This window comes from Conger conger, chromosome 7, assembly GCF_963514075.1.
Source record: "Conger conger chromosome 7, fConCon1.1, whole genome shotgun sequence".
Lineage (NCBI taxonomy): Eukaryota > Metazoa > Chordata > Actinopteri > Anguilliformes > Congridae > Conger > Conger conger.
This window is the reverse complement of record NC_083766.1, coordinates 35564175-35588157: the sequence shown is the minus strand read 5'-3', so window position 1 is coordinate 35588157 and position 23983 is coordinate 35564175. Positions and strand designations below refer to the sequence as shown.

General features: G+C 46.5%; 1 protein-coding gene across 1 annotated transcript in view; it reads left to right on the top strand.

The window, feature by feature from the left end:
• robo3 (roundabout, axon guidance receptor, homolog 3 (Drosophila)) overlaps window positions 1-23983 on the top strand; it is a 148933-nt gene that overhangs the window by 75436 nt on the left and 49514 nt on the right. Inside the window, exon 2 of the mRNA XM_061247694.1 lies at window positions 13384-13710. Within this exon, the coding sequence (XP_061103678.1) occupies window positions 13384-13710 (327 nt within the window). The remainder of the gene's footprint in view (window positions 1-13383; window positions 13711-23983) is intronic.

Here is a 23983-nt window from a genome sequence, read left to right as displayed (position 1 = left end):
ACCCGTAGACCCCGCGAAGGGCGGCGTGCCAAGCACACGTTTACGCAAAGATATCACTGCTCGCCCATTCCACCACAAGCCAAGCTGTGTAAGTACGGGCTAGAGCGTGTTAGGTGTTGGAAATGTAAATACGTTACAGCTCCCTCCGATCGCGGCTGACGTGAATGTCTGCTCGAGATGGTCACTGCTGGGCCACCGTCTTGGCCTCTGCTCTCACTCACAGTGGCATAGAGTGGAATTCAGTTGAGTAACCGGGTCTTCTGAAAATCAGGAGAAGAGAATCAGAAGTGTCAGAAATAGACAGGAATGCCATGTGAAACGGGGTTGGATTATGTGTACGGGTCTGCCTCACCACCGCCTCTGCGGTGAATTGGAGAAGATGATCTCATCTCGTTGACTGTTAAGTGTGCCTGTCACCTCTCCTTTCCTGTATGGCAGGCTATCATGAGGTCAGTTACACTGGCTGCATCTCCAGGAGCTTACACAGTATAGCTCTAATTTCCGTAGTCTGAACATTGAAGGACTTCAATTGTTTTTATTTTTGATGTCGAATGCTTTTTTTAGTTTTATTATTGAGTATTGACCTAGAATGATAATAATAATAGATGCTTCAATTGAATTAAACATACAATTCAGTCTCTCTTGACGTTGAAAAATATGTTTTATTTGAAATTCATGCTGTGAATTTGATATGGTTAGCGTTGTACAAATCCTTTGCTAAGCCAAAAGCCACAGGACCCCAAGCTGTGCGAGATGTGCGTTTATGTAAAGCCTCTCCCAGATTAAGTAAATTAAGTGGGAAATACATCAAAAACATTCTATGCACCCAAACATCTTGGGAAGGGAAGCTTCCACAGTGTTGAGAGTTAATACAATTGAAGAAATGATGAACAGGAAGAGGGCTCTATTCAAACAAAGATGTCTTTGAGATTGTCGTGCAGAGGCTACTGTCCTCTCTCAGGGTTGAGAGCGTAGAGCTTCCTTCTGTAGACCTTACAAATGCCCCTGATTACATACTGCACCCATGTGGGTATATTCACCCAATAGTGTATGATACCCATATGGGTATATTCACCTGATAGTGTATGACACCTATGTGGGTATATTCACCTGATGGTGTATGACATCCATGTGGGTATATTCACCTGATAGTGTATGACACCTATATTCACCTGATAGTGTATGACACCCATGTGAGTATATTCACCTGATAGTGTATGACACCCATGTGGGTATATTCACCTGATAGTGTATGACACCTATATTCACCTGATAGTGTATGACACCCATGTGGGTATATTCACCTGATAGTGTATGACACCCATGTGAGTATATTCACCTGATAGTGTATGACACCCATGTGAGTATATTCACCTGATAGTGTATGACACCCATGTGAGTATATTCACCTGATAGTGTATGACACCCATGTGAGTATATTCACCTGATAGTGTATGACACCCATGTGAGTATATTCACCTGATAGTGTATGACACCCATGGTATATTTTCATGGTAGCAAGGTTCCTCTGTGTATGGATATGGCTCTTTCACCTGGTCAGATAAGACATGTATGTGTGTACAGAGTATTTTCATGATAGTGTATGACACCCATACATCTGTATTCACCTGATAGCATAGCTATGACACCCATATGGAAATATATAAATTCCTCATGCCCATGTCCTCAGTTTACATGATTTGCATATCTACCTTTCTGAAGTCCTGGGATGTGTGTTTTTGTATGTATGTCTGTCTGTGTGCGCGCATGCGTGTGTGTGTGTGTGTGTGTGTGTGTGTGTGTGTGTGTGTGTGTGTGTGTGTGTGTGTGTGTGTGTGTGTGTGTGTGTGTGTGTGTGTGTGTGTGTGTGTGTGTGTGTGTGTGTGTGTGTGTGACGTGAGCGCGCGTTTCCCCCGAAAGTGGTACCCAGCGTCTGTAGGCTGTCGTGCCTCTTTCCAAAGCAAACACGGGCAGGCTCACAGCTGGGCATTTGAAGGGCGTGCAAACAGTAGAGACAATGCCTGGGGTCTGATCTCCCATTAGGAGCTGCGCTGTTAAAGAGCGGCTGCTTCGTTATCGCTCCCATTTTCTTCATTAGCAGAGACGGGTCCACATCACTCACCTCCACTGTTTGCTTGGCTTTCCTGCACTCAGCCTCCCCCTGCCTGGATTTGGGCTGCAGTGCCATTACCGGGATATTAATGTCTCCTCTTTGTACTCCTCCTATGAAAGCAGCGTAAAGAACTGCAAATAGCATGGCGGGGTCGAAAAAAATATTCATCCAAAGACGGAAGGGTGGAACCAAGAGAGCAGTTCGATTTTGTTGTTTTAAACTATTATTGTTCAATTATTGCTAATTGCAGCGACCATCCCAAATCACTATTTGGGCTAATAGTTGTAGTCATAGCAGTAGCGGCAGCAGTAGTAGCAGCACTAGGACGTACAAGTAAGGGAAATAGTAAAAATAGTTTATTTACATTTACATTTTAGTCATTTAGCAGGCGCATTTATTCCAGAGCAAATTACAAGTTCCTCAACAAGTGAAAAGCATCAAACTCACATGTGGCACAGTCATAAACAAAAACAATAGTCTTAGTAGGTACATTTTTAAGGGTATAGAAGAGGGATGTTGGGAGGGGGGGTAAATCATGAGGTACTGCGTTTACCGTCTGCGTCAAACTTTGTGTGTGGAGGGATTCTGCCATGGTGATCTTGGTGAGCAGGATACGAGGTACACAGCTAAATCATAGTAACTGCATCTGATATTGAAACCGTTATTTTTATATTTCTAAATGTATTCTCAATGTGTGTACGTGCGGTGACTCAGGACATGTGGAATGATGAAACAGTGTGAGAGAGTGCGCTTATCTCGCTCAAGCCTCTTTGTTTTATTCAGGAATGAGTTGAGTGGGTGGTTGGCTTTATTCTGATGGGATTATTCGCAGTGACAGGTATGAGTGCAGATCTTATCACCGTGGTTTACTGCTGGCCTGTCTGAGAGTGTCTCTTTAGTTACTGCCATTACACAGTCACCTTACTTAAGAGGTTTGGGAACGGAGCAAAAGACAGACGGGCCATAAACTTATTAGTCAGGTAATGGGGCGTGTGCTCTGCAAGCTTTTTGCCTGCCTTCTCCGCCGCGGTGAAGCCCTGAATCACCAGGCCTTTCTGCCGCCAGAGCGTCTCCTTATGACTCTGCACATCGGCTGAAGGACTTCTATTATATCTCACGAGGCAGCCCCGCGCTCTGAAAGCTTAGCGCTGGAACTCATTGCTGTTAATCACAATTTGCCTTCTCTGCTCTCCCGCTCTCCTCTCTCTTCTCTCTCTTCTTTTTATCTCTCTCTTGCCGTCTTCTCGTCTGTGTCTTCCGCTCACCTCGCTGGAAGCATTCTCTTGGCAGGTTTCAAATTTTGACAGTTTCCGCTTGGGGATCCATTAACCGCTGACGTGCCGTATGTCGAGTCCTGGCTCTGATACGGAGCCCGTGATTTTAAGAAGCGAGTCTAAAGTCTAGAGTGCGCTAGCCACTTTTCTCTGACTGTCCTTTTTCGGAGTGGCTCTGTTCAAATTTGGGGAGGCCTGCTCAGGATTTGAGGGTCGGGAGTCGGGGCCCGGAAGGGAAAGGATATTACCCGTGACTCTCCAGGGGAGCAGAGATGCATTTCCTGATTCTTCTCCAGCCATCCCCTCCGCGCTCTTCCACGTTTCCTGTTACACTCATCATCCTGCTGATAAGGGAAGGAGAGAAACGCCCTGAGGATGGAGCTGATCCTGGGAGATTTTGAGGAGGGCAGCAGGAGGGCGCTTGCAGTGACAGGATGAGTGTACATCTGGTCCCCGCAAGGCTGGGGTGAGGAGAATCCTCAGAGAGTCCTGTACACTCTCATTCCACCCCTTCCTGTGCTAGACCCAGGTTTAGCGCTAGCTGAGGTATGAAATCTCTTTTGGAATCAAACTTCTTGCTGCTGCCCCAAGCCTAATGCAGTCAGAAAATAAAATAGTGAGGAGAGTGAAGCTTTATTTATGATGTTTTATTTTTGAATAATGGTGTTTTCTGAAAACAAATGGCTGTAATTACCCTCAGGGACAGTGGGTAATTACAGTGTACCAGTCGTGCCCTATGTAAATGGTCCTCACTAGGCAGATTTATTACAAGAGCAGCTTTAGATGCCCTCCATCCATTATCAGAAACCACATTATACTGTAGAGCTTAATGGTAATCCTGGACAAATCTGGCTCATACAGGTGGAACCACACCCGTTATAGCACAAGACATACACACACATTCACAGAATAGAATAACAGAATAACATATCAGCCTAGGGATATCGACCTAGGCAACATTCATTTTTGTAATGTGGGTGAAAATCAGTATAGCGAATGGCCACATTGTTTTGAGACAGTTATGCAATCTCCACACACCCAGTCAGATCTGAGCCCTGGCCTCAGCAACACACCCACTGAAACGTCTCGTGCGATGACCTCAGATACCACTGGATTTCAGTCGCGTTTCAGAGCCAAAACACCTGGCTCACGTATGTTTCTCAGCGTTTCGCTGAAGGCGTTTCCTCCAAGGAATTATACGCAGTAAATTGTGCTGCGTTAAGCATGAAGGAAATGCAGGAGACAGAAGATCCAGAAATACAATTCTCTATGCAAGTTTACCTCTTTACCTGTTGCACAGCATTCTGGGAATTTTTAAACAGCTGGCCGATTTTGGAGATCGAAATAGAAAGTCTTATTCCAACTGAGAAGTTGGAACAGCCTGCTTTTTGGCAGTTGAGCCACTCTGGCAGAAAAACCGAACGAATGTCTGCGGAGATGCTAGGGAAGAAAGGAGAACGCGTCTTAAACCCTGATTGATATTCTACAGGGTCTCTCTCCCAGCCTGCACAACCTTTCCACCGAGTCTGCCTACCCCACGTTTCGGACACTGTGCCGCCCCTGCACACTACACACTCCTTTGGCCCGACCCGTCTGGTTCTTGGCCCAGTGGCATCTCAGCCAGACAGGATGCGAGGGGTGGGGGTCGATCGATCCAGCCGAAACTGGATTGAGAGAACAGCAAGGCTGTTTGCGGAGCAGAATGCTAACAGCGTTATCCCCTACCTCCAGTCGGGGTTGTGAGCAGTGCACTCTGGGACTCGCGGTCTCAGACAGGCGGCGCGACATGGGCCAGCGGTGCCGTTGCTCCGCTCTTGTGCTTTGGGGTGGCGTGTTACTCACACCCCCCCACCCCCCATCCCTGCCCCCATTACTCCTGAGATGACAGTCCACAGCAGGAAGTGGACACCTCTCGGTGAAACGCAATCCGTTTTCAATTTGTTTTCCAGATGTGTGTCTGCGAGGGGCCTCAGTTCAACCATGTAATGTAATGGGGGGGGGTTTGGGGGTAGGGGATGAAAGGAGGGGGGGAGAGGGGTTGAGCCTGGTGATTAAATGTACTGTTTGGGATTAAATTTCAATGTAAAATAGAGCGAGACAAAGATAAGCGCACACAAGTATAATGGGGATAATGGGGCTTGCTTGTGTTTTGCTCTTTAGCTTACACGCACGCACAAAGGGACTGCAAATTTAATACCTGCATCGCTCTCTGAGGTTTTGTGTTCCCCGTTTATAACTTGAGTACAGGGATAATTATTCTCCCGCGTTTAAGCCTCATTCAGATCTTTTCCGCACTCCGGCTGGCGGAGCGTGTTCTTAATCCTCAGAGCGGCGGCGATTTCATGATCGCAGGGCCGCGTCTTCGGTTCCCGGAGCAGAACCCGGAGCAGATAGGCAGCGCTGCTAGGCTAGGAGACCGCTAAAGCGAGCGCGGAGACACTCCAAGTCTTGGGCTGGCGTTGTGAAAGCTTCACTTGACTCCGCTGAAGCGGAGAGCGCTTTACCCAGAGGCCCTTCACGAACGCGCGGAAACGCGGGTGTTAGGACAGACACCCACACGGGGGGACGGCTCTCTGACAGTGGGGAGCGTTGACACATTTTGTGTGTGTTTGCATGGTGCTGTTTGAGTGTTGACTTTACAGAAGGGCTGGCGTGGGGACTTGTTTGCCTGTATGTTTTTGCTAGTAGGGCCGACAAGTGGAAATCCGCCCACTGAGAAAACATTTGCTTTTAACCGCTCTCTTTTTCTTTTTTTTTACTACCAAAACAGACAAGTAGATGAACAGACCTGATTACCAATGCATGCTGAACACTCAAAGCAGAGTGTTTGTTGTGTTAATATGTAAATCTGTTTCAAAGACAGACGCTGTTTTCTGTTTTTGGGTTTACATTTTCTCCCTGAAATGTCCTTATTGTTTTTATTTCACGCCCGTATTGATGAACATACCAAAATAAAGTGGAATTGCTCTGCGTTGCTTTGTCTCCCATTTATTTTGGTGCAGCACATTTTTAAATCTCCTTTCCCCAAAGTCCTTAGTTGTTACTGCCTGTTAGTTCTTGCCTTGAACTGTGTGTGAGCTTAATGGACATGAAGTCCTTGAACCAAGTCAGCTTGATTTTAAGGAGCCGCGTGGATCTCCGCTAGCAGTAGTGGCACTAATCTGTTTTTCTCAATTAGGCTGGAGAAAGAAAACACACGCATTCTCACTCTCTCCCACACACACACACACACACTTCCTCCGGTCTCAAGTCGGCCCGTTTCGAGACGCAGATGGTGTAGCCAGGACACATATAAGCTGCTTTGAAGCCCCCAAGGTGTTGATGTTATGTTTTAAGTTGTCATGGAATTTCTGATAATCCATTCCCCTGTCCCCAGACGCTACGACCTCCAGCACAGAAAACAGAGCGGCTAAGGCTCTGCCAAGTCAGTTCCTTTTCAAATTTGCCCAGCCCATTTCCCCCCACTTCCAGCAGAAGCCTAATTATGAGGACCATGGCTTTATGGCCTGTAGTTTGTATTATCATGCAAGTGCCCTTTTGTCAACTGCAAGGCTTAGAGAAAGGGGTTTGGGAGGGGGGTTTAGAAGGGGGTGTAGAGGAAGCCTCCCACTCCTTCTTTTCTCCCAGTGTAACTTAGGGAAATAAGGGCACATTTGCAAATCAATTCTCAAGCTCCAACTACAGAGGGGTGGAGAGTGGCTGTAAAACAACAAACTGAGGGTTTTCCCCTCTTTTTGGGGGCGGGAGCTGGCTTGGAGATGCTAAAAAGAATTGCAGATGAGGTTTACAGAAAAGAAAGTTCGTTTTCCATTTTCCATTTTCTTTCTCTTGCCTTCTACTGTCAGGCCATTCTCTCGCCTGCCTGTCCTCTGTGTGCTCTCAAATGGCCGCCATGTCTATAGCAACTGTACCGCCATTTGAATTCGAAAGGGATTTTACAGTCAGAGACTCTGAAGATGTCATCTCCAGGGTTGGGACAAAGGGTAGCTACTGTGATGCTTAATCTTTTCTTCTACCTCAAACAGCAGTGTAAAGACGGAAAATGTTTTGGTTTTTTTGTAGCTGTTGAGTGCAAAGCTACTACATATGTAGTATATGTGCTTCATAGTTTTGGAACAAAGCTAAAATGTATTTTAGTTCTAACTCACAACATCTTGTTTTGCCCATTTTAGTAATTATCAGAAAAAAATAATAAAAAACATGTTTGAAATGCTTATTCGGTGTATTCTAACTTACCAGGTGTGAGCAAATGCTGCTGCCATTTGGTTCTTGCCAGTTACATGCCAACATGTTCTATAGGTATGTGGTTGTTAAGCCATATGGCCATTTTGTGTTATTTTCATTATTTGCACAGTCCTGCTTTGAATACAGATTTCTTTTTTCTGTTGAATGGTTGTTTCAACAGTATATTAGAGTGAAATAATTATATATTTTTAGATGTGCCGTATACTAGCAAGCTATATCCCTAGGCTTCCTTTGAGGTTGAGGTGTTCTCAGAGTCCAGTATTGTCCAGTGCTTGGTCAAACATTTTTATCAAAAAATACTAATACAATCACATCTGAACCAGTGATGCAGACAGAATATCAACAAAGTTAAAGCCAAAAGAATCCTCACGTTGCATTAGCTGCTCCCAGGTAACAACGTAATTTATTACGAAACGCACCACAACATGATCACCGTTTTAACTTGTGATGGGTCTTTGTCAGGTTGATGCATTTGCGACGGATAGATGAAGGACGGAAGACCACTCTTCATGACAGTTTGGATGAGCGCAGGAGATTTTAGGTTTGCAAAGGCCGACTCTGGCTCAATGCTGCCTGTGTCACTGTCACTGGAGTGTTTGGCATTCGAGGTGTGAGACAGTGATTGGCTCTGTCTGATTTTATTTGCACACACTTTGGTCTGAAATTAAAGACATTAATTACAAGGTTTCAGAATGCCAGACTGACAGCTCAGACATGATAGATAGAATTTTTTTAATCTGTTTGATTCCCTCCCCCAAAAAAATGGGAAAAAAAAGGCAGTTTTCTCCTCACTTGTCTGTCTCGTCATTTTGGGAATAGATATTCTCAGTGGATGGTGCTTCTAATTTTTCAGGAAATCTATGATGGACTGAACGCTCTCTTAGAGCATTCATTGTGGTTGTATTTGCAATCTGAGGTGCTTTTAAGAAAAAGCCAGCCATTACAGCCTCTGACCTTTCAGGACCTGTTGTCATGGGAATCCTGAAGTATGGACACAGGACCCTAGGAATCACAAAGTGTGTATCTGCCTGTCAGTGGTGAAATATTCGTTTGAAATTCTTGTTTTTGTGCTAAAATTCTATCCAGTTGATCTCACAGACACTGAGCAAATGTTTTTTGAAGAGGTGCAAAGTCTTTTGTTCGGTGTGCCATCCGAGTTTTTTTTTGATATTTTGGTTTGTGCTTTAAAAAATAAAATCTTCATTTCAAGAAGTGCTGATATGATAAATCTTCTTAACACTAAAAGCCCTCTCTGGCAGCTCAGAGACACGGTTATACACGGTCGTACAGGGGAAGTTGGCACAAGTTGTGATACACAGGGTTCTGGCTTGCCTAATGTCTGAGACAGCAAGGTCACCTCTCCCTGGCTCGGTAACTTAGACTCTCCACTTCAGCACTTTATTTCCCGCTACCTCTGTCTGTCTCTTTTTCTATCTCTCCTTCTGTCCTTCTGTCTGTCTTTCTCTCTATAGCTTCTCTCTCTCTCAGTCCTTCCTCCTCCCTCTCTTTAGCTCACTCTTGCTCTTTTCCGTCACTCGCTTTTCATCACTTCTCTGTGAAATCAGCGATCATGCCCCTCTGGTAAGTGTTTCTGTTGGATAGCTCTCTACCAAGCCCAGGGTGTCTTATCTACTGTACTGTGGACTCCCCAAGCACTCGCCATTTTCCCCAGTTTGGCTTGCTTAGAGCAGTAATGTTGCGGCCTCAGTAACTGGCTTGCCAGTCATGGTGGGTTTGCCATTTGTGGGAACAAAATAAGATGTCATTGCAGATGATCCATGCCAGCTATCGATGGGAGGGCTGTTGGCTGGAAGTGGGGGGAAATTGTCTTGATTTGGTCTGAGATCAGGTGCAGTGTCCTTAGTATCTGTTCAGGCTTTTCCTTCATCCTCCCATTCTCCCAACTCCACATACAGCTCCCTGAATTCCTCCTGCCTGCCTCTCTTTTCTCTCTTCTCTTTCCCATTCTTACCTTTCTTTATCTGTCCCCGTGTTTCTCATTCCTTTCCTGAATTCCCTTTCTCACCCTCGCTCTTGAGTGCCTCCCTTTCTCTCTCTCTCTCTCTCTCTCTCTCTCCCCAGTCGTCCTTTCTGTCCCTGTCACTCACTCAAACTTTCGCTCCCCTCCCCGTCCGCCTCTTTCTCTGCGGCTCTCACCCACTCCTGACACACTGAGAGGAGGATAAAGCTGGAGTAGCTTTAGATCACCTCCAGGTCAGTTTAGGTCAGCTGTACTCAATGTGATGGAGCCTTTGGCACTGGAGTCCCCTCTCCCACGGCGCCCTGGAGGTGGGGAGCTTTGAGCGCTCCAGAGTGCTTAAAAGCATTGAAACTTGTTTTATCGCCTCCTCGGCTTAACCCCGGCCGGACCTGCGGGGAGAAGATCCCTGTAACGCATTTGCATTTTGGGTTCTCATTCTTCGCATGCCTCCCTTCTTCTTTTAAGCTTGTCCTAGAAACCTTCCATGGAGCTGTTTACCTTTTACAGTCCACCGCCCATGCCCGAGATCCCCGCTTTTCACGGCCTTCCCTCAGCTTAAGAGGCTCACGCAAGTCCTTGAAGCTGAGACTTCTCTCTCTCTCCCTCTCTCTTTCTATCTCTCTGTCTCTCTCACTCTCTCTCTCCATTTCTCTCTCACTCTCTCCCTCTCTCCATCTCTCACTCTCGCTCTCTCTCCCTCTCTTTCCCTCTCTCTCGCTCTCCCTCTCTCTCCCTCTCTCACTCTCACTCTCGCTCTCTCCCTCTCTCTCCCTCTCTCTCTCTCTCTCTCTCAGTAGTAAAAGGGCAGGTGTTAATGGTTTGGGAGGGATAGGAGACTCCTGGGTTATCAGCTCCGTTCGATGGGGGGCGGCCCCGCGGGCTCTCCTCGTCCGGGTTCTGGCCCGCTGGCTCATCGCCAGGCATCTGTCTCCCACGCCGAGCCCCTTGGCCCCCCACATTTTTTTGGGTTTCCAGTTAGCCGTTCCCCCTGTAGAAACCTGCGCCTGATGCTTCCACTTGGGTGGGTTGTGCCAGCCGGCCTGTAATATTTATGAAGCTGCTCTCTGAGTTTTCAGTCCTGCTGGGCTTCTCCACTGCCCCCCGCCAACCAAAGTCTGGTTGGCCTTCTACGCGTCTCCTAAAAGCTATTAGCTGGTGTTCTTAACCCCTTTCTCCCGCAGAGGAGAGGTACTCTGTGGAATTGCTCTGGGTTTTGCCCCTAGAATTTGAACCCAAGCCTGCCAGTGTTAAGCAGATGGGTCTAGTTACTCTAGGTGGATTCTGCCCCTTCTTCCTGCTCAGTGGTTATAGGTGTAAGGAGGATATTAGGTATTTATTATGTACTTATTTCTTAGACTTATTGAGTCTTCTGCTGCTGTAGCCTATCCACTTAATGTTTTTTTGTTTTTTGCACCATTCTCTGCAAACTCTAGAGACTGTTGTGCCTGAAAATTCAGCAGACACTCAAACTCAAACCAACAATCATTCCATGGTCGAAGTCACTTAGATCACATTTCTTCCCCGTTCTGACATTTGGTCTGAAAAACAGCTGAACCTCTTGACCACATCTCCATGCTTTTATGCATTCAGTTGCTGCCCCATGATTGGCTGATGAAATACTTTCATTAACAAGCTGGTGTACAGGTCTACCTAATAAAGAGCTCACTGAGTGTATAACTGAGCTGAGGCCCAGACCAGGTAACTCAGTTTCACATTTTGTCTCCTTTTATTTTTTTATGGTCTTAGCCATTTGTGCAGCAACAGCACTTTTTACCGGCTTTTGACTTCATAAAAAGTTTATGGAGATGAAGGTTTTTTTTTTAAATCAACCAGGTGTAGTTGAAACCAGGTATCATATGGCATGAAAGTACCTCTGTCGCTATAATCGCTGGAGATGAAACAAACTGCCACTGTCAAAATGGAAAATTGTTTCGCACCACTGCACAGCCACCAACAGGGACAGCTGTGATATTTTTGTTTCTCTGAAGATCCACAATTTATGAAAATAAAATTGGGAAAGAATGCAGGTGTGTGAAGTTGTGTACACTAAAACATTTGTTACGGCAGTTACTGTATGAATTACAACACTGAATTATTACTAAGTTTGCTAACCATGTTTCCTTGTACCACCCAGCATTAGCTAGCTAGATTACTGTTAACTCAAAATTTTCTTTTTGGCAAAATATCTTCCTTGGTTAATGGTAACAGTAAAGAGACAACATTGTTTACGTTGCATGATCTCTTGTCATGTTGCGAAACATCTGGTCTCACAAAATATTTAATTTCACGTGGTACGCTGCCAAATATAAGGCCCGCAGTACCAATGAAATGAGAACTGGTCTGCACAGTGCACCAGTTCCCTCCCTTTAGTAGTTCAGGCATCTACGCAATGCCTTGAAATACTGTATAAACTAACAGGAGGCACTAGTCTGATTGGAATGTTTATCTCCTGTCAGCTGTTGCTATGTACATTGCCACATTAACAACCCGCAGGACGTGGCATATAGTCTACTGTCCCAGAGCTTGTTAAACTGACAATTAGATCTGAAGTCAGAGATCCCAATATGGAACGGTAAGGAATCAATTGCTTGAGTAGCAACGAATCCATATCTTCATTAGATCAAAGGGACTGGCCCTCTTCTCTGCCCGAGAATTGGACTGTAATGTAATTTCCTCTGACGTTATTTTTTTCTTTTTTCTTTTTTTAAAAAAGACAGTAAAGCATTTTTCTGGGTGCTGTTTGATTGGTTTGCGAGCGGAGCAGTGGAAATTCCTCCTCTGCCTTTCACCTGCAGAATGTGCTAGCTTTTTGTAACTAATCCCATAACCCCGGGGATCTGACGGTTGAGAAAGGTATTTGCCCACTGCATCTGAGTAGCCCCTTATCAGAGACATCAGGAGCCGTTTGAAGCACATTCTCACACCTGCGTCGGCAGGAAGGCCAGAAAGCACTTAATCTCAACGCAGACAACGCAGGGACGAGGGGCTGGGAGCAAGCGCCATCTGAGCTTTGAAAAACCAAAACAATTGATGAGAGGAACAAAGGACAGTTTTGAACAAGTCAAACAAAGGATGAGAGGAGCAAAGTGTAAACCTTAAATGAGAGGAATCATTATTTTGGTCTATATCCTGCTAATCAAACCCCTTCCCCCCCTTTCCCAAAAGAGGATGCACCCTTTCTATTGCGGTGGTGTTTCTGTGTTGATATTCATTGCTAATTGTCCTGTCAACATAGTCATCCAGCGGGGAGAAAAAAATAGAAGCAATTTCAAACAGCTATCAAAACCTGTCTGAATATCTACCCTATCGTTCGTTCCCCTCCTCATTTTATAACCTTGAAAACCTCTGCAGTCAGAATGAATTCCCGTACGTTTTGAAGCCGAGGAAATAATGATTTCTCTCTACCCTGCATCGCCCATGCTGTGAGTAGCCTAAATTGTCGTTTTACTTTGATAAATGGAGCATTAACATTGTAATTTCAACCTCTCAAAGCACACACGGCCAATAAGTGCTTTGCTTCCACGGGTTACCAGCGGTTTATAGAAATAGATTGTGTTTTCCATCCCTGTTAATATTGATGCACACAAACAAAGACGAGGGAATTGGACGAGACAATTTCAGAAGGGATTAAGCGTGCCGCACATCAAATGTGTTTGTTCACAGTTTTTTGACCCCTTTCCCTCACCCCCCCCCTCTCCCGTGGCCTGATGGGAAAACCGGAGAGTGCGACAGCTCGTTAAACCCTTCTTCCCTCTCCCCCCTCCCCGCAGGGTCTCGACCGCGGTTGGAAGACGCCCCGCCCCGGATCGTGGAGCACCCCTCGGACCTGATCGTGTCGAAGGGGGAGCCGGCCACCCTCAACTGCAAGGCGGAGGGGCGGCCCAGCCCCACGGTGGAGTGGTACAAGGACGGGGACAGGGTGGAGACGGACCGGGAGGACCCCCGCTCCCATCGGATGCTCCTCCCCAGCGGCTCCCTGTTCTTCCTGCGCATCGTCCACGGCCGCAGGAGCAAGCCCGACGAGGGCGTCTACGTCTGCGTCGCCAGAAACTACCTGGGCGAGGCGGTCAGCCTCAACGCATCGCTGGAGGTGGCCAGTAAGTCTTACCTACGTTACCGTTATTTAACTGCCGCTTCTATTCAAAGCGACTCACAGTTCATTAGACTAAGCAGGGGACAATCCCCCCTGGAGCCACACGTTTAAAGGCCTAGGGCCCAACTGCTTGCAAGGATCTTATTGTAGCTACACCGGGGCTTGAACCACCAACCTTCCAGATCCCAGTCATGTACCTTAGCTACTAGGCTACAGGCTGTATCCCTCTGTTCTCCTCTTCCTCTATCCACCCAACGCTTTTAGCAGGGAGGTTATTCGACGTTACTCGAATGTTGCCGGTGTTCCCAGGTGGGCCTCGGTTTGAACCGAGCGAAGACCCCGGGCCTGTGTTGTTTATCTGAGGGGAAGTAATCCGATTGGGCTCATTACTGCGGACGGCCGGGCGACAGCTCATGCACGAGGTGGCGGCAGGATGTGATGTCGCGAAGCTCGATTGAGGTTCCTTCCAGGTAGCAGATGTTGGACCAGAAATACAGCCTTGTGGAGCCGTGCCAGGGATTAGCAGCAGGGAGGGTGATAGCCAGAGCACTCAAATAAAACGCTGAGGGGATGATTTGACTTTCCGAAATTAAATTATATGGTGACTGGAAGGTGGCCCCCGTTTGTCAGGACTCTTTTAAGAAGTCATGCCAAAGTCTTTTATTATCTTCGTTGAAACCCCTTTCCTCCGTTTCTGGCATAGAATTACCGTTAGCGCTGAAAACGCACGTACTGCCTCAAAGAAGAACGTCTCCTCTAGAAAGCCGAAGCTTCAGTTTCAGCGGCCCACACTCATCAGAAGCAAAAGACCTTGAAGTGATACAGAAGGCAGACTATGGTATGCTTTAATTATAACCCACACAGGGCTCCCACATCAAATCATTAAAGTTGGAGTTAAAGAACGGATAAAGCTGCAATCCGTTACAGTCGATGAAGTTTCCCACACCGCTAGCACTGTTGCCAAGGGACATTCCCTCTGCCATGCTGTCGCCTGGCTTGGTTCCTTGCTGATTTTAGCTCTTTCTCGGGTAGACATTCCATGCACTTCTCTTGGAGAAGCTCACTGACCTGCCGCACAGCCCTTGAGTTGTGCTGTTCGGGTGCGTACATGCTCCTGACAGTCTATTGTAGATTAATTGCCACCGAGCAAGCCCCGGTTCTGTAGAGGGAGACAGGGCTGGCCTTGCATAATAAAGGGGCTACGATGTTAACGGACCATGTTTACCCACACTTGGCAAACAGGTTTAGTTTGAACAGAGCAGGCAAGCCTTCCAGCTGCAAAGCTATCACTTTTACGCTGATCGAATCTGACACAATAAATATGCAGTGTGCATGCAGATGGAAAATATATAAATTAAATTCTTCAGCACTACGAGAAAGAACTGAAAATCCATAAACACATTCGCTCATTCATAAAATTAATGAAATTAAACGAATGACCAAATTTCACCCAGGTTATATACTACAACATATTGTCGAAGTAAAAAGAACAAATTGAAAAATGTTGCTACAAATGATATTGAACGTCTAGACCGTTCTTAAATTTGAAGACTCCAGCTGTAATTTAATCGAGGACTTAATGCCCTTCAATGGCACAGCAGAAATTCTGTGCAAAGTGCGTCAGTTCATACGCTTTTCTCTTTGACGCCCACCTCAGAAGCTGAACTTTTGAACTGTTGTAACCCAATCTAAATTGCAGCTAGGTACATGCTCTTATCACCCGTCTTCTTCTTGGCTATAGTGGAGTCGATTGTAGGCCTTGTTTGCTGTATGAAGTGTGAAGTCTGCCTTGGTGTTTGCACTTGTTGTAAAGGTGTATCTGGGGTTATCTCGCAAAGGTAAACAGAACCTGGCTGATTGAGTATTGCTTCAGACACTTGGTCGTGAGGACCGCGGAGATGAAGAGTGTTGAGGGGCACTGGAGAGAGCGATTGTTTAAGTTGGAATAAGGTCGAACAGAGTTCACGGTGACAAGCCTGAAATCTGCCGGGTTTTTTTTGCAGTCTACGCTAGATCAACAGTGACCTCGACCGTAGCGCCTCTTGCCACTGTTTACTTTATTTCAAACCCGTCAAGGTGTCTGTTTCCAGACGGGCACATTTAAACAGTCCTGGGTTTGCACCAGCACCACATCTCTTTGTTCCCACTAGGACTTAAAATGTATTAGCCATGTCCCTCAGTCACTTGAGATCGCACTCGCAGCTCTGCAGAACCTCCTCCTGGGATGCAGTCATTGTTTAGGTGCATTCAGCCCTTCCGAGTGTATTTATTTGGAGATTTGTACAACCTGTTCTTCAGCAGGGCCCTGATAGTCTCTGTGATAAAGCTGGAACCTGTTTCTTTGATTTCTTCAGAGGAAAAGAAGACATAGGCACCACTTAAACACTGCAGCACCTTGACTCCAAACTGAACTTTACACAACTTTTCAGTATTTCCTGAATTTCAGAGGTTTCAAGAACAGAAACTAATCTTTATTTTTTTTCCTTGCAGAAAATGTCTATTACCGAAAAGTCTTTGCAGAGAAAAGCTGACGGAAAAATGTATGTTGCTGTTTGGAGAGCTCGTAGTTATATGACAAGGGATTAAAATACAGATAAAAATCTACTCTTTTTCTTGAAAATGAATGCCTATGAAATTATTGCATCGTTCTGTGGCCTGCGTTGCCCCCTTCGATCCGAACTTAATCAACTATGTCAAACGGCTGTCTGATGCTGTGCAGATGCTGTGCTGAATGAGCCTTGCTTGTGATAGCCGCTCTCTAACCGTGTGTCTGTGGGACGGTGGACAGGTTGGACCTTGTACTTGACGCAGTAGGACTGTGACTGTGTGCCAGACTTGGCTGCCGTCCGAACGCCTACTCTGCCCTTCAGGCAGCTAACCTCTTCAGCTGACGTCCGCTCTCTCTCCCCGCTCACCTATTTAGCCTAGCCCTCAACAGGCTAATGGCTAATGGCTAACGGCTAACACAGTCCCGTTGCTGATGGCGTAGCTTCTCATACCCCTTGGTTTCTCTCGAGGCGAGAATCTACCACGTGGTCTCTGCAGTGTGTCCCTGGGCTGGCCCGAGCGGAGTACGCCCCCGAGCCAGGAATAGGCTCGGGAGGTCAGTGGGGGGGAGGTGACAGGGCTGGGCTAAGGCCTGTGGAGAGCGGGGGTTGTGTTGTTCTTGGCCTCTCCTCCGCGCTGTGCGTTGGCCGGCCGTACCGCGTGTCGTTGGTCGGTGGCAGGACTCGCGTGGCATCTCTGCAGACGGGTCGTGAGTGCGGACCTGAGTGTGGACCCGGTCCATTTACCGCGCAGGGCAAAGGGCCTGTTTAATAGAAAACCAGGTTCCCCCGCGCTCGCCAACTCGCAGGTGCGAGGTGACCTCGAACGCATCCATCTGTCGCCGATCTGGCACCGTGCGAGGTGATGACGGGTTCAGGGCCCGCGTGGATCAGGGATGTTCTGCCGTGTCCGTGTGTGCCTGCCCTTGTGGGTGTGTGTATGTGTGTGCACACGTGTGTGTGAGTGCATGCACTGGTATGTGTTTGTGTGTGTGTGTGTATTTGTATGTGTGCATGTTGCTGTGTTTTCATGTGTATATTGTTATGTGTGCTCATGCATTCGCCTGCATGTTTGCATATTTATGCTTGCCCGCTTGTGTTTTTGTGTGTGTGTATGTGCATCTCTGTCTCCATTTCAGTATTTATGTGTGTTACTGAAACATTGCACATTACATTTTCTCATGGTGTGTTGCACAATCACTGTTGCACAATATTGCAGTTCATATTAAGCGGAACTATAAATCTCTTTAGTATCTCCGAGCCAATAATGCTGAGCGAAGGCAGTCTGGTGGAGCTGAAATGTAAGCTGTGCTTTAGAGCTTTAGCTTCTAGAAACAATGACTTTCTATCCATTCACATGGAACAGATAAACCCTATGCAAATATTAGCATAATTAGTAGCTCGGAAGAAAACGCAACCAAAAACGAGTGTATTGTGACCAACTAAGATCAGTGTGTTATTATTCATTTCAATGACTAGAACCAGACATTTTTAATGCTTCTTTTTTCCCCCACATCTGTGATACCCTGAGTGTTTGGCTTCAGTCCCTAATGCATTCAAATTGTGAAGCCTTTTTGCTCTGAAGTTTATTTCACACAGAAACAGTCTGCTACGCATGTGCTCTTCTGTTACCAGTAAAGGCTTTTATGACCGGCTTATATCCGTTTAGAGACTGGGTTTGGGGACGGGGGGATGGGGGGAGGGAGAGGGGAAATATCTGGATTTCAAACGGGGGCGCCTGGGGTAACTGAACCCCAGTAGAACCCTGGGAGCGAAGGTCGTTTGGGGGTTAGGTCCGGTTTCCAGGGGAACAGGTGAAGATGGGGCGGCAGCTGCCCTGGGGAATTCTGGGAATGAACAGGTGAAAGGAAAGATCTGACGTGGCGCTCCCCTGCTGTGCAGTTTGTGGCGAGGGGGTGCGGGGTGCCGGCCAACTTTCTCACCCTCCGTAATCCCGCTGGTCTGGCCGGGGAACAGCTGAACAACCTCTGCCCCTCCCCCTGCGGCACACGTTATAGAAAATGAATTGTTGGTTTGCAGATTAGTGACTCAGCGTAGTAGATTAGAAAGCTTGATAGTGATACCCCCTATATAAAATGACTAAACTCAGCCTCACTGTAGGTTTGTGTCGGGTGGCTTTGGGTCCACCTCTCCCTCTGTATTGGGCCCAGAAGACAGTCAGTGCCGGTAACACTGCGGGCAGAGCCTGGCCCACAGCCTGGAGGCAGGGGTGAGAGAGCTAATGAGAAGAGCTGTAACTGACGCCGCTGCTGTCTCACTGCTGCTGGCTCTCATGGCTAATGCATTTGTGTTGATTACTCTCTGTCTGTCCATTAAAGGCGCTTCATAATTACAAGCGAAGCTTTCGCAACATAGCTGCTGAAAGTCCAACAGTAGGTTGCTGAAAACGGGAAATATTTTCGTAATTTTTTTGTGGCAAAAATGGCACAATAGTAATGGATTCTTTACCAGGACAATTTCACGGGGACTAGCCCGAACTAAATCCTTATTTCCTTACTTCGGCTAGTCCCCGTGAAATTGTCTGGTTAAGGGGTCCATTAGTATAATTGGATTGTCCTGGCTGTTGAGCACCTATTTAGCTGGCTTGAAGCATGGCAGGCATCTCACTTTTTAAAAGTGACACAACTTCATAGCAGTTCCAATCAGCTCTCACTGTCGCTAGCCTGTCTCAAGCCCTCATCTTGAAGAAGATCTATCTCATGTTGAGATATCTTGAACATGTGACCGCGGGCACTCTTTTGTTTTTGCGTTCGACGCGGTCCGGTCGGACGGCGTTTGTCCAGCAGTCCGGTGGCGCTCAGAGCCCTGGCACGGGCCAAAAGGTCGCCGGGAGACCCGCGGCCCTGCCGTTTGGCGGAGCTGTGCTAATGGGATCATTTTGAGATGCCTCGTCTGAGGGAGAGGAGGCAGAACAGAGAGGAGTCCCCAGGCCATCCACTCCCCTCACCCTGACCCCTCCGTGATTAATGAATTAATCCGATGTGGCCAGAGGCTAACGACATGTCGTTGGCTCGTGCGTGAGGGGTGTTCTGCGATGGGGGCGGGGGGGGGTTTGGGGGGCATCAGGGAATTTGGAGCACAACAGGTGGTGGAAGGGAAAAGCGTTTAAGAGCGGTCTTGCGTTAATGAGGGGCACTACGTTTGGGTGCTTTCATGTGGGTCCGATTACAGCCGGAACAACCGGGTCAACTGTGTAGAACAATGGACTCCTGGTTTGATCGGTGACCAATCACGTTATTACAACACTGCAGTGTTCAACTCTAAGAGAGCACTTTATACTTGGTAGTAGGATACATGTGGTCCCTATGGAACGTCTGTATACAAATAGATGAAAGAGTTAGTTTAGCGATTGCTCCGTAATCTGTTTGCAATTCTGCAATGAGAATGGTTTTTGCCATTGCGAATTGCAGTGTATGGCATTATAGCAGTGAGTGGTATCAGGTTAGCTGGGGTGGGTGAAAACCTACTCTTTCCAATAATTATTTACAGCCTGTTTCTACATAATTACCTGGATCAACACTCATGCAGTAAATTAGGTACAGCTAAGAATTCCCAGTTTAATTTGAATATAGCAGGCTATAATTTGTTCTTTAGGTCATTAAAGGCTGCATACATTTTCATTTGACAAAACTGTGCAGCACTTTCTAAAATCCGCAGAGTATTTTAAATCATAGATGTAAAATGTTCTTATGAGCTTAAAGCACATTCTTTAAATTTCTAAATAGATGTTATTAAATTGCTTTTGGGTTTAATACACTCTCTGACATGAGAGAACACATGTAAAACCAAATTAGCTTTGGGATTATGAATTATCTTTAGGATTATGCCTGACAGTAGATTTTTCAGATATTAGACACACTCGTTAATGCAGATAAATGAATACTTGTAAACCTGAGACTAATAACCAGTTTCACAGAAAGATTCCCTTTGTTTGTAGCTCATCAGCCTCCACTTCTAAGAGGTACATTAACAATATTCTTTAAATTTAGGCACATTTATCCACAAGTCTTATGCTCTCACAAACATTTTTTTGGAATATTTAACTATAACTACTAGTATTATTATAGTTGATTGTTGATCCAGGTAAGAGCCTCAAGGATATTAGAGAGCTATAATGGGTTGCAATAATAAAAACATCTCTCAGGTGAGACTGAGTGAATTTTATCCTCTCCGTTGCAGTCTTTCCATTTGTGGAGCAATGTTCAGAAAAACCTGATTGTGTTTGGGACTGTTGGGAACAGCACAATGGAAATAGTCCAGTCTTTAGAAAGTGAACCGGCCTTTTCAGTTTCTGCTGGGTAAACACACTCCCATAGTATTTCTCCATGCACAAGCTTTTTTTGCCAATGTTTGTGAAAGTTTTCATTTAAAAATGATTATATTTCTTGTTTTGATCTCCTAAGGGTTAGGGGTAGATTATGAGGAGCATTTTAGTAATATTTTTGCTCAGTTCAGTGTGGGCCTGTGTTATTTCATTGCTATTAACCCGTTGTCGGTGCAGCTGAACTTGCATGTAGCTCCTACTTGAATGTTTTGCCCTGAGCAGAGAAAGTTCTAGAAAGTAAAGAGAAACTTTTCTCACAGATGTTCTGGGATATAACAGAAGGATGAGAGACTGCACTCACGCCAGCGGAGCCAAAGCTGTCTCCTCTTTTCTAAGCTTTCATTTTTGACTCTTCAGCACAAATGGACAGGCCTTCGAGGCATCGCCGGCCCACCTCGACCCCTGACCCCTGCGTCTTGAGGAAGGCGTATGGTTAGATTCGGTTGCAATTAGCGGGGCTTACGGGGATCAGTTTAAAAGGATATCTTGTCAGAGCAGAGAACAGTTGTCCAGACTGTTTGAATGGATGTATTGTTGTAGCACATTTCTAAAGGAGAGGGGTAGGTGCTTTCAGTTCCAGGTGTGACACTGATGTAATGTCCTATATGGAGACCTGGTGGTCAGATGGTAAAGTGTGCAAGTGTAAATTACTTACTGCACTGGATTTGCTTTGTGTCGCTCTGTGGCCCTGTGTTTGTGTTTGTGTGCACTCGTGTGTGTGTGTGTGTGTGTGTGTGTGTGTGAAAGAGAGAGCATATGTGTGTGAGTGTACTGTGTGTGTGTGTGTGTGTGTGTGTGTGTGTGAAAGAGAGAGAGTATGTGTGTGAGTGTATGGTGTGTGTGTGTGTGTGTGTGTGAGTGTATGGTGTGTGTGTGTGTGTGTGTGTGTGTATGGTGTCTGTGTGTGTGTGTGAGTGTATGGTGTGTGTGTCTGTATGTGTGAGTGTGGTGTGTGTGTGTGTGTGTGTGTGTGTGTGTGTATGGTGTGTGTGTGTGTGTGAGTGTATGGTGTGTGTCTCTGTGTGTGTGTGGTGTGTGTGTGGCAGCAGAAGTGGGATCAGAGCGTCGTGTCTTCAGGCCGGGCGTAGGGCCAGGCTGCAGCCTACACCCCTACCTCCCGCCTCAGTCCCCCGCGCCACGTCTGACCTCACACTGCGGATGTCATCTCTCGACGCTCCGCACGCTGTGAGCGGGCAAGGAGCCCGCACAGACACGCAGAGTCACGTCCCATTAATCCACCCAGGCCCCCAGGCTGCACCAGCCCATCCCACTCGCCCTCTCCGTGCGTATCGCCCTTCTGTAGCCGTGTCAACAAGGGGCAGGGGGCAGGTCGGGGGCAGAGCCGGCTCTGTGTCTGGCCACGTGTCTGGTTCAGGGGAGGACCTGTGTGGCGCAGGAGTGGGCAGCTGTCAGCTGGCAGGGTTTTTCACAGAAGATGAGAACAGTAGGGAAGAGGCAAGACCGACAGAAAAGGCACAAGGGTTGTGGGGACTTTGTGGGTTGTGGAGATTTTGTGGGTTGTGGAGATTTTGAGCATGTTGTGGGTTGTGGAGACTTAGATCATGTTGTGCATAGTTGAGACTTGTAGTATGTTGTGCGTAGTTGAGACTTTGTGGGTCGTAGAGACTTTGTGGGTTGTGGAGACCTTAAGCATGTTGTGTGTTGTGGAGACTTGTTGTGTGTGTGCGTAGTTGAGACTTTGTGGGTTGTGGAGACTTTGAGCATGTTGTGGGTTGTGGAGACTTTGTGGGTTGTGGATACTTTGAGCATGTCATGGGTTGTGGAGACTTATATCATGTTGTGGGTTGTGGAGACTTACATCATGTTGTGCGGAGTTGAGACTTTGTGGGTTGTGGAGACTTTGTGGGTTGTGCGGACTTTGAGCATGTTGTGGGTTGTGGAGATTTATAGCATGTTGTGGGTTCTGGAGACTTTGTGGGTTGTGCAGACGTAGATCATGTTGTGCGTAGTTGAGACTTTGTAGGTTGTAGAGACTTTGTGGGTTGTGGAGACTTTGAGCATGTTGTGGGTTGTGGAGACTTGTTGTATGTTGTGCGTAGTTGAGACTTTGTGGGTTGTGGAGACATTGAGCGTGCTCTGGGTTGTGGAGATGTTGTGGGTTGTGGAGACTTCGAGTGTGCTGTGGCATAACTGTTATGTTGTTGGATGGGAAGGGGGTGGCATCCAAGTCCTGTTTTGCTTTTTCTGCTGGGGGATGAGAGAGTGGTCATGATGTTCCCTCAGAAAATTGGGAGTATTCGTCCCCTCATCCCTTCACAGAAACCACACCATACTTTCAGCAGGCCTCTCTGTTATAGTCAGGCAAAGGTCAGCAGCGTCTGTGCACTGGCAGCGGCACACAAGGAATTTACACGTACAACGCATCCCTGAAATAGCCTAGCTTTGTCTCCGTCTGCCCACGTCTACTTCAGACGCTGCTTCCAACGCTACCAAAATGGCAGCCTTTCCTCTGAGAATGGAGTCGCTAAATTTACCAACAATAAATTACACCGAATCACAAATAGAAAGGCAGAGCATGCCCATTTTTAAGGGAAAGAGGCGAGGCGCTTTATTGGACTCGACGTCGCCTTTGTATCTTGGCAGAGAGAGTTGGTTCAGGCGCAAGTTTCTCTCAGGAATTGTTCTTTAACTGCCGGAAGGAGTTTTTGCTTTGAGTCTGAGTGCTCTTGACCCTCTCGCACAATGGAGCCGGACCTGTGGGGATTTAGAGTGTCTCTACCTTAGTCCCTGTGCCGCGCTCAGGGTGCGAAGATAAGGTGCTTCTCCGCCAAGTCGAGAGGATTTCAAACACTTTCTGGAAAATTCCATTTGCATAACGCATTTAGCATAATTCCTTCCTATTTTTTTTACATGAACCTATAAAGTCCTCATTTTCTAAAGTGAGTTTGAATAGGAGCGTTTTGATTTAGCTATCTTTTATCTGCACCACTAGCAGCAGTTTATTCTTACTGGGGAGGAAAGGGCCAAGCGCTATTTTTAACAGAAACAGAACACAGTGGACATCACTAAGGGAACTGTTTCAGGTCAGCAAGCCTGATGCATACATTTTCAATGATTCTTGAAGTTGTGTTGTCGGCCATACATTTGAAAGCATTTGTGATAACTCAATGCTGTGGCTTTCATGCAATATGTTGGCAATGCACTTTGTACTTAACTTCTAATATTAATAAATAGTAAGCAAGTAAGCAAAAGTTGCTTTTAAACAATTAATTTCAATGACAGATAAATTAATGCCCTATAACCTAAAACAGATGTGACTCTTTCATTAAGACAAATATGAAATCACATTACCAATGAGTAGGCAATTATTCTGTGTATTACATGAACATTAAGTGAAATGGATGAAGTTAAGCAGATTTTGTATT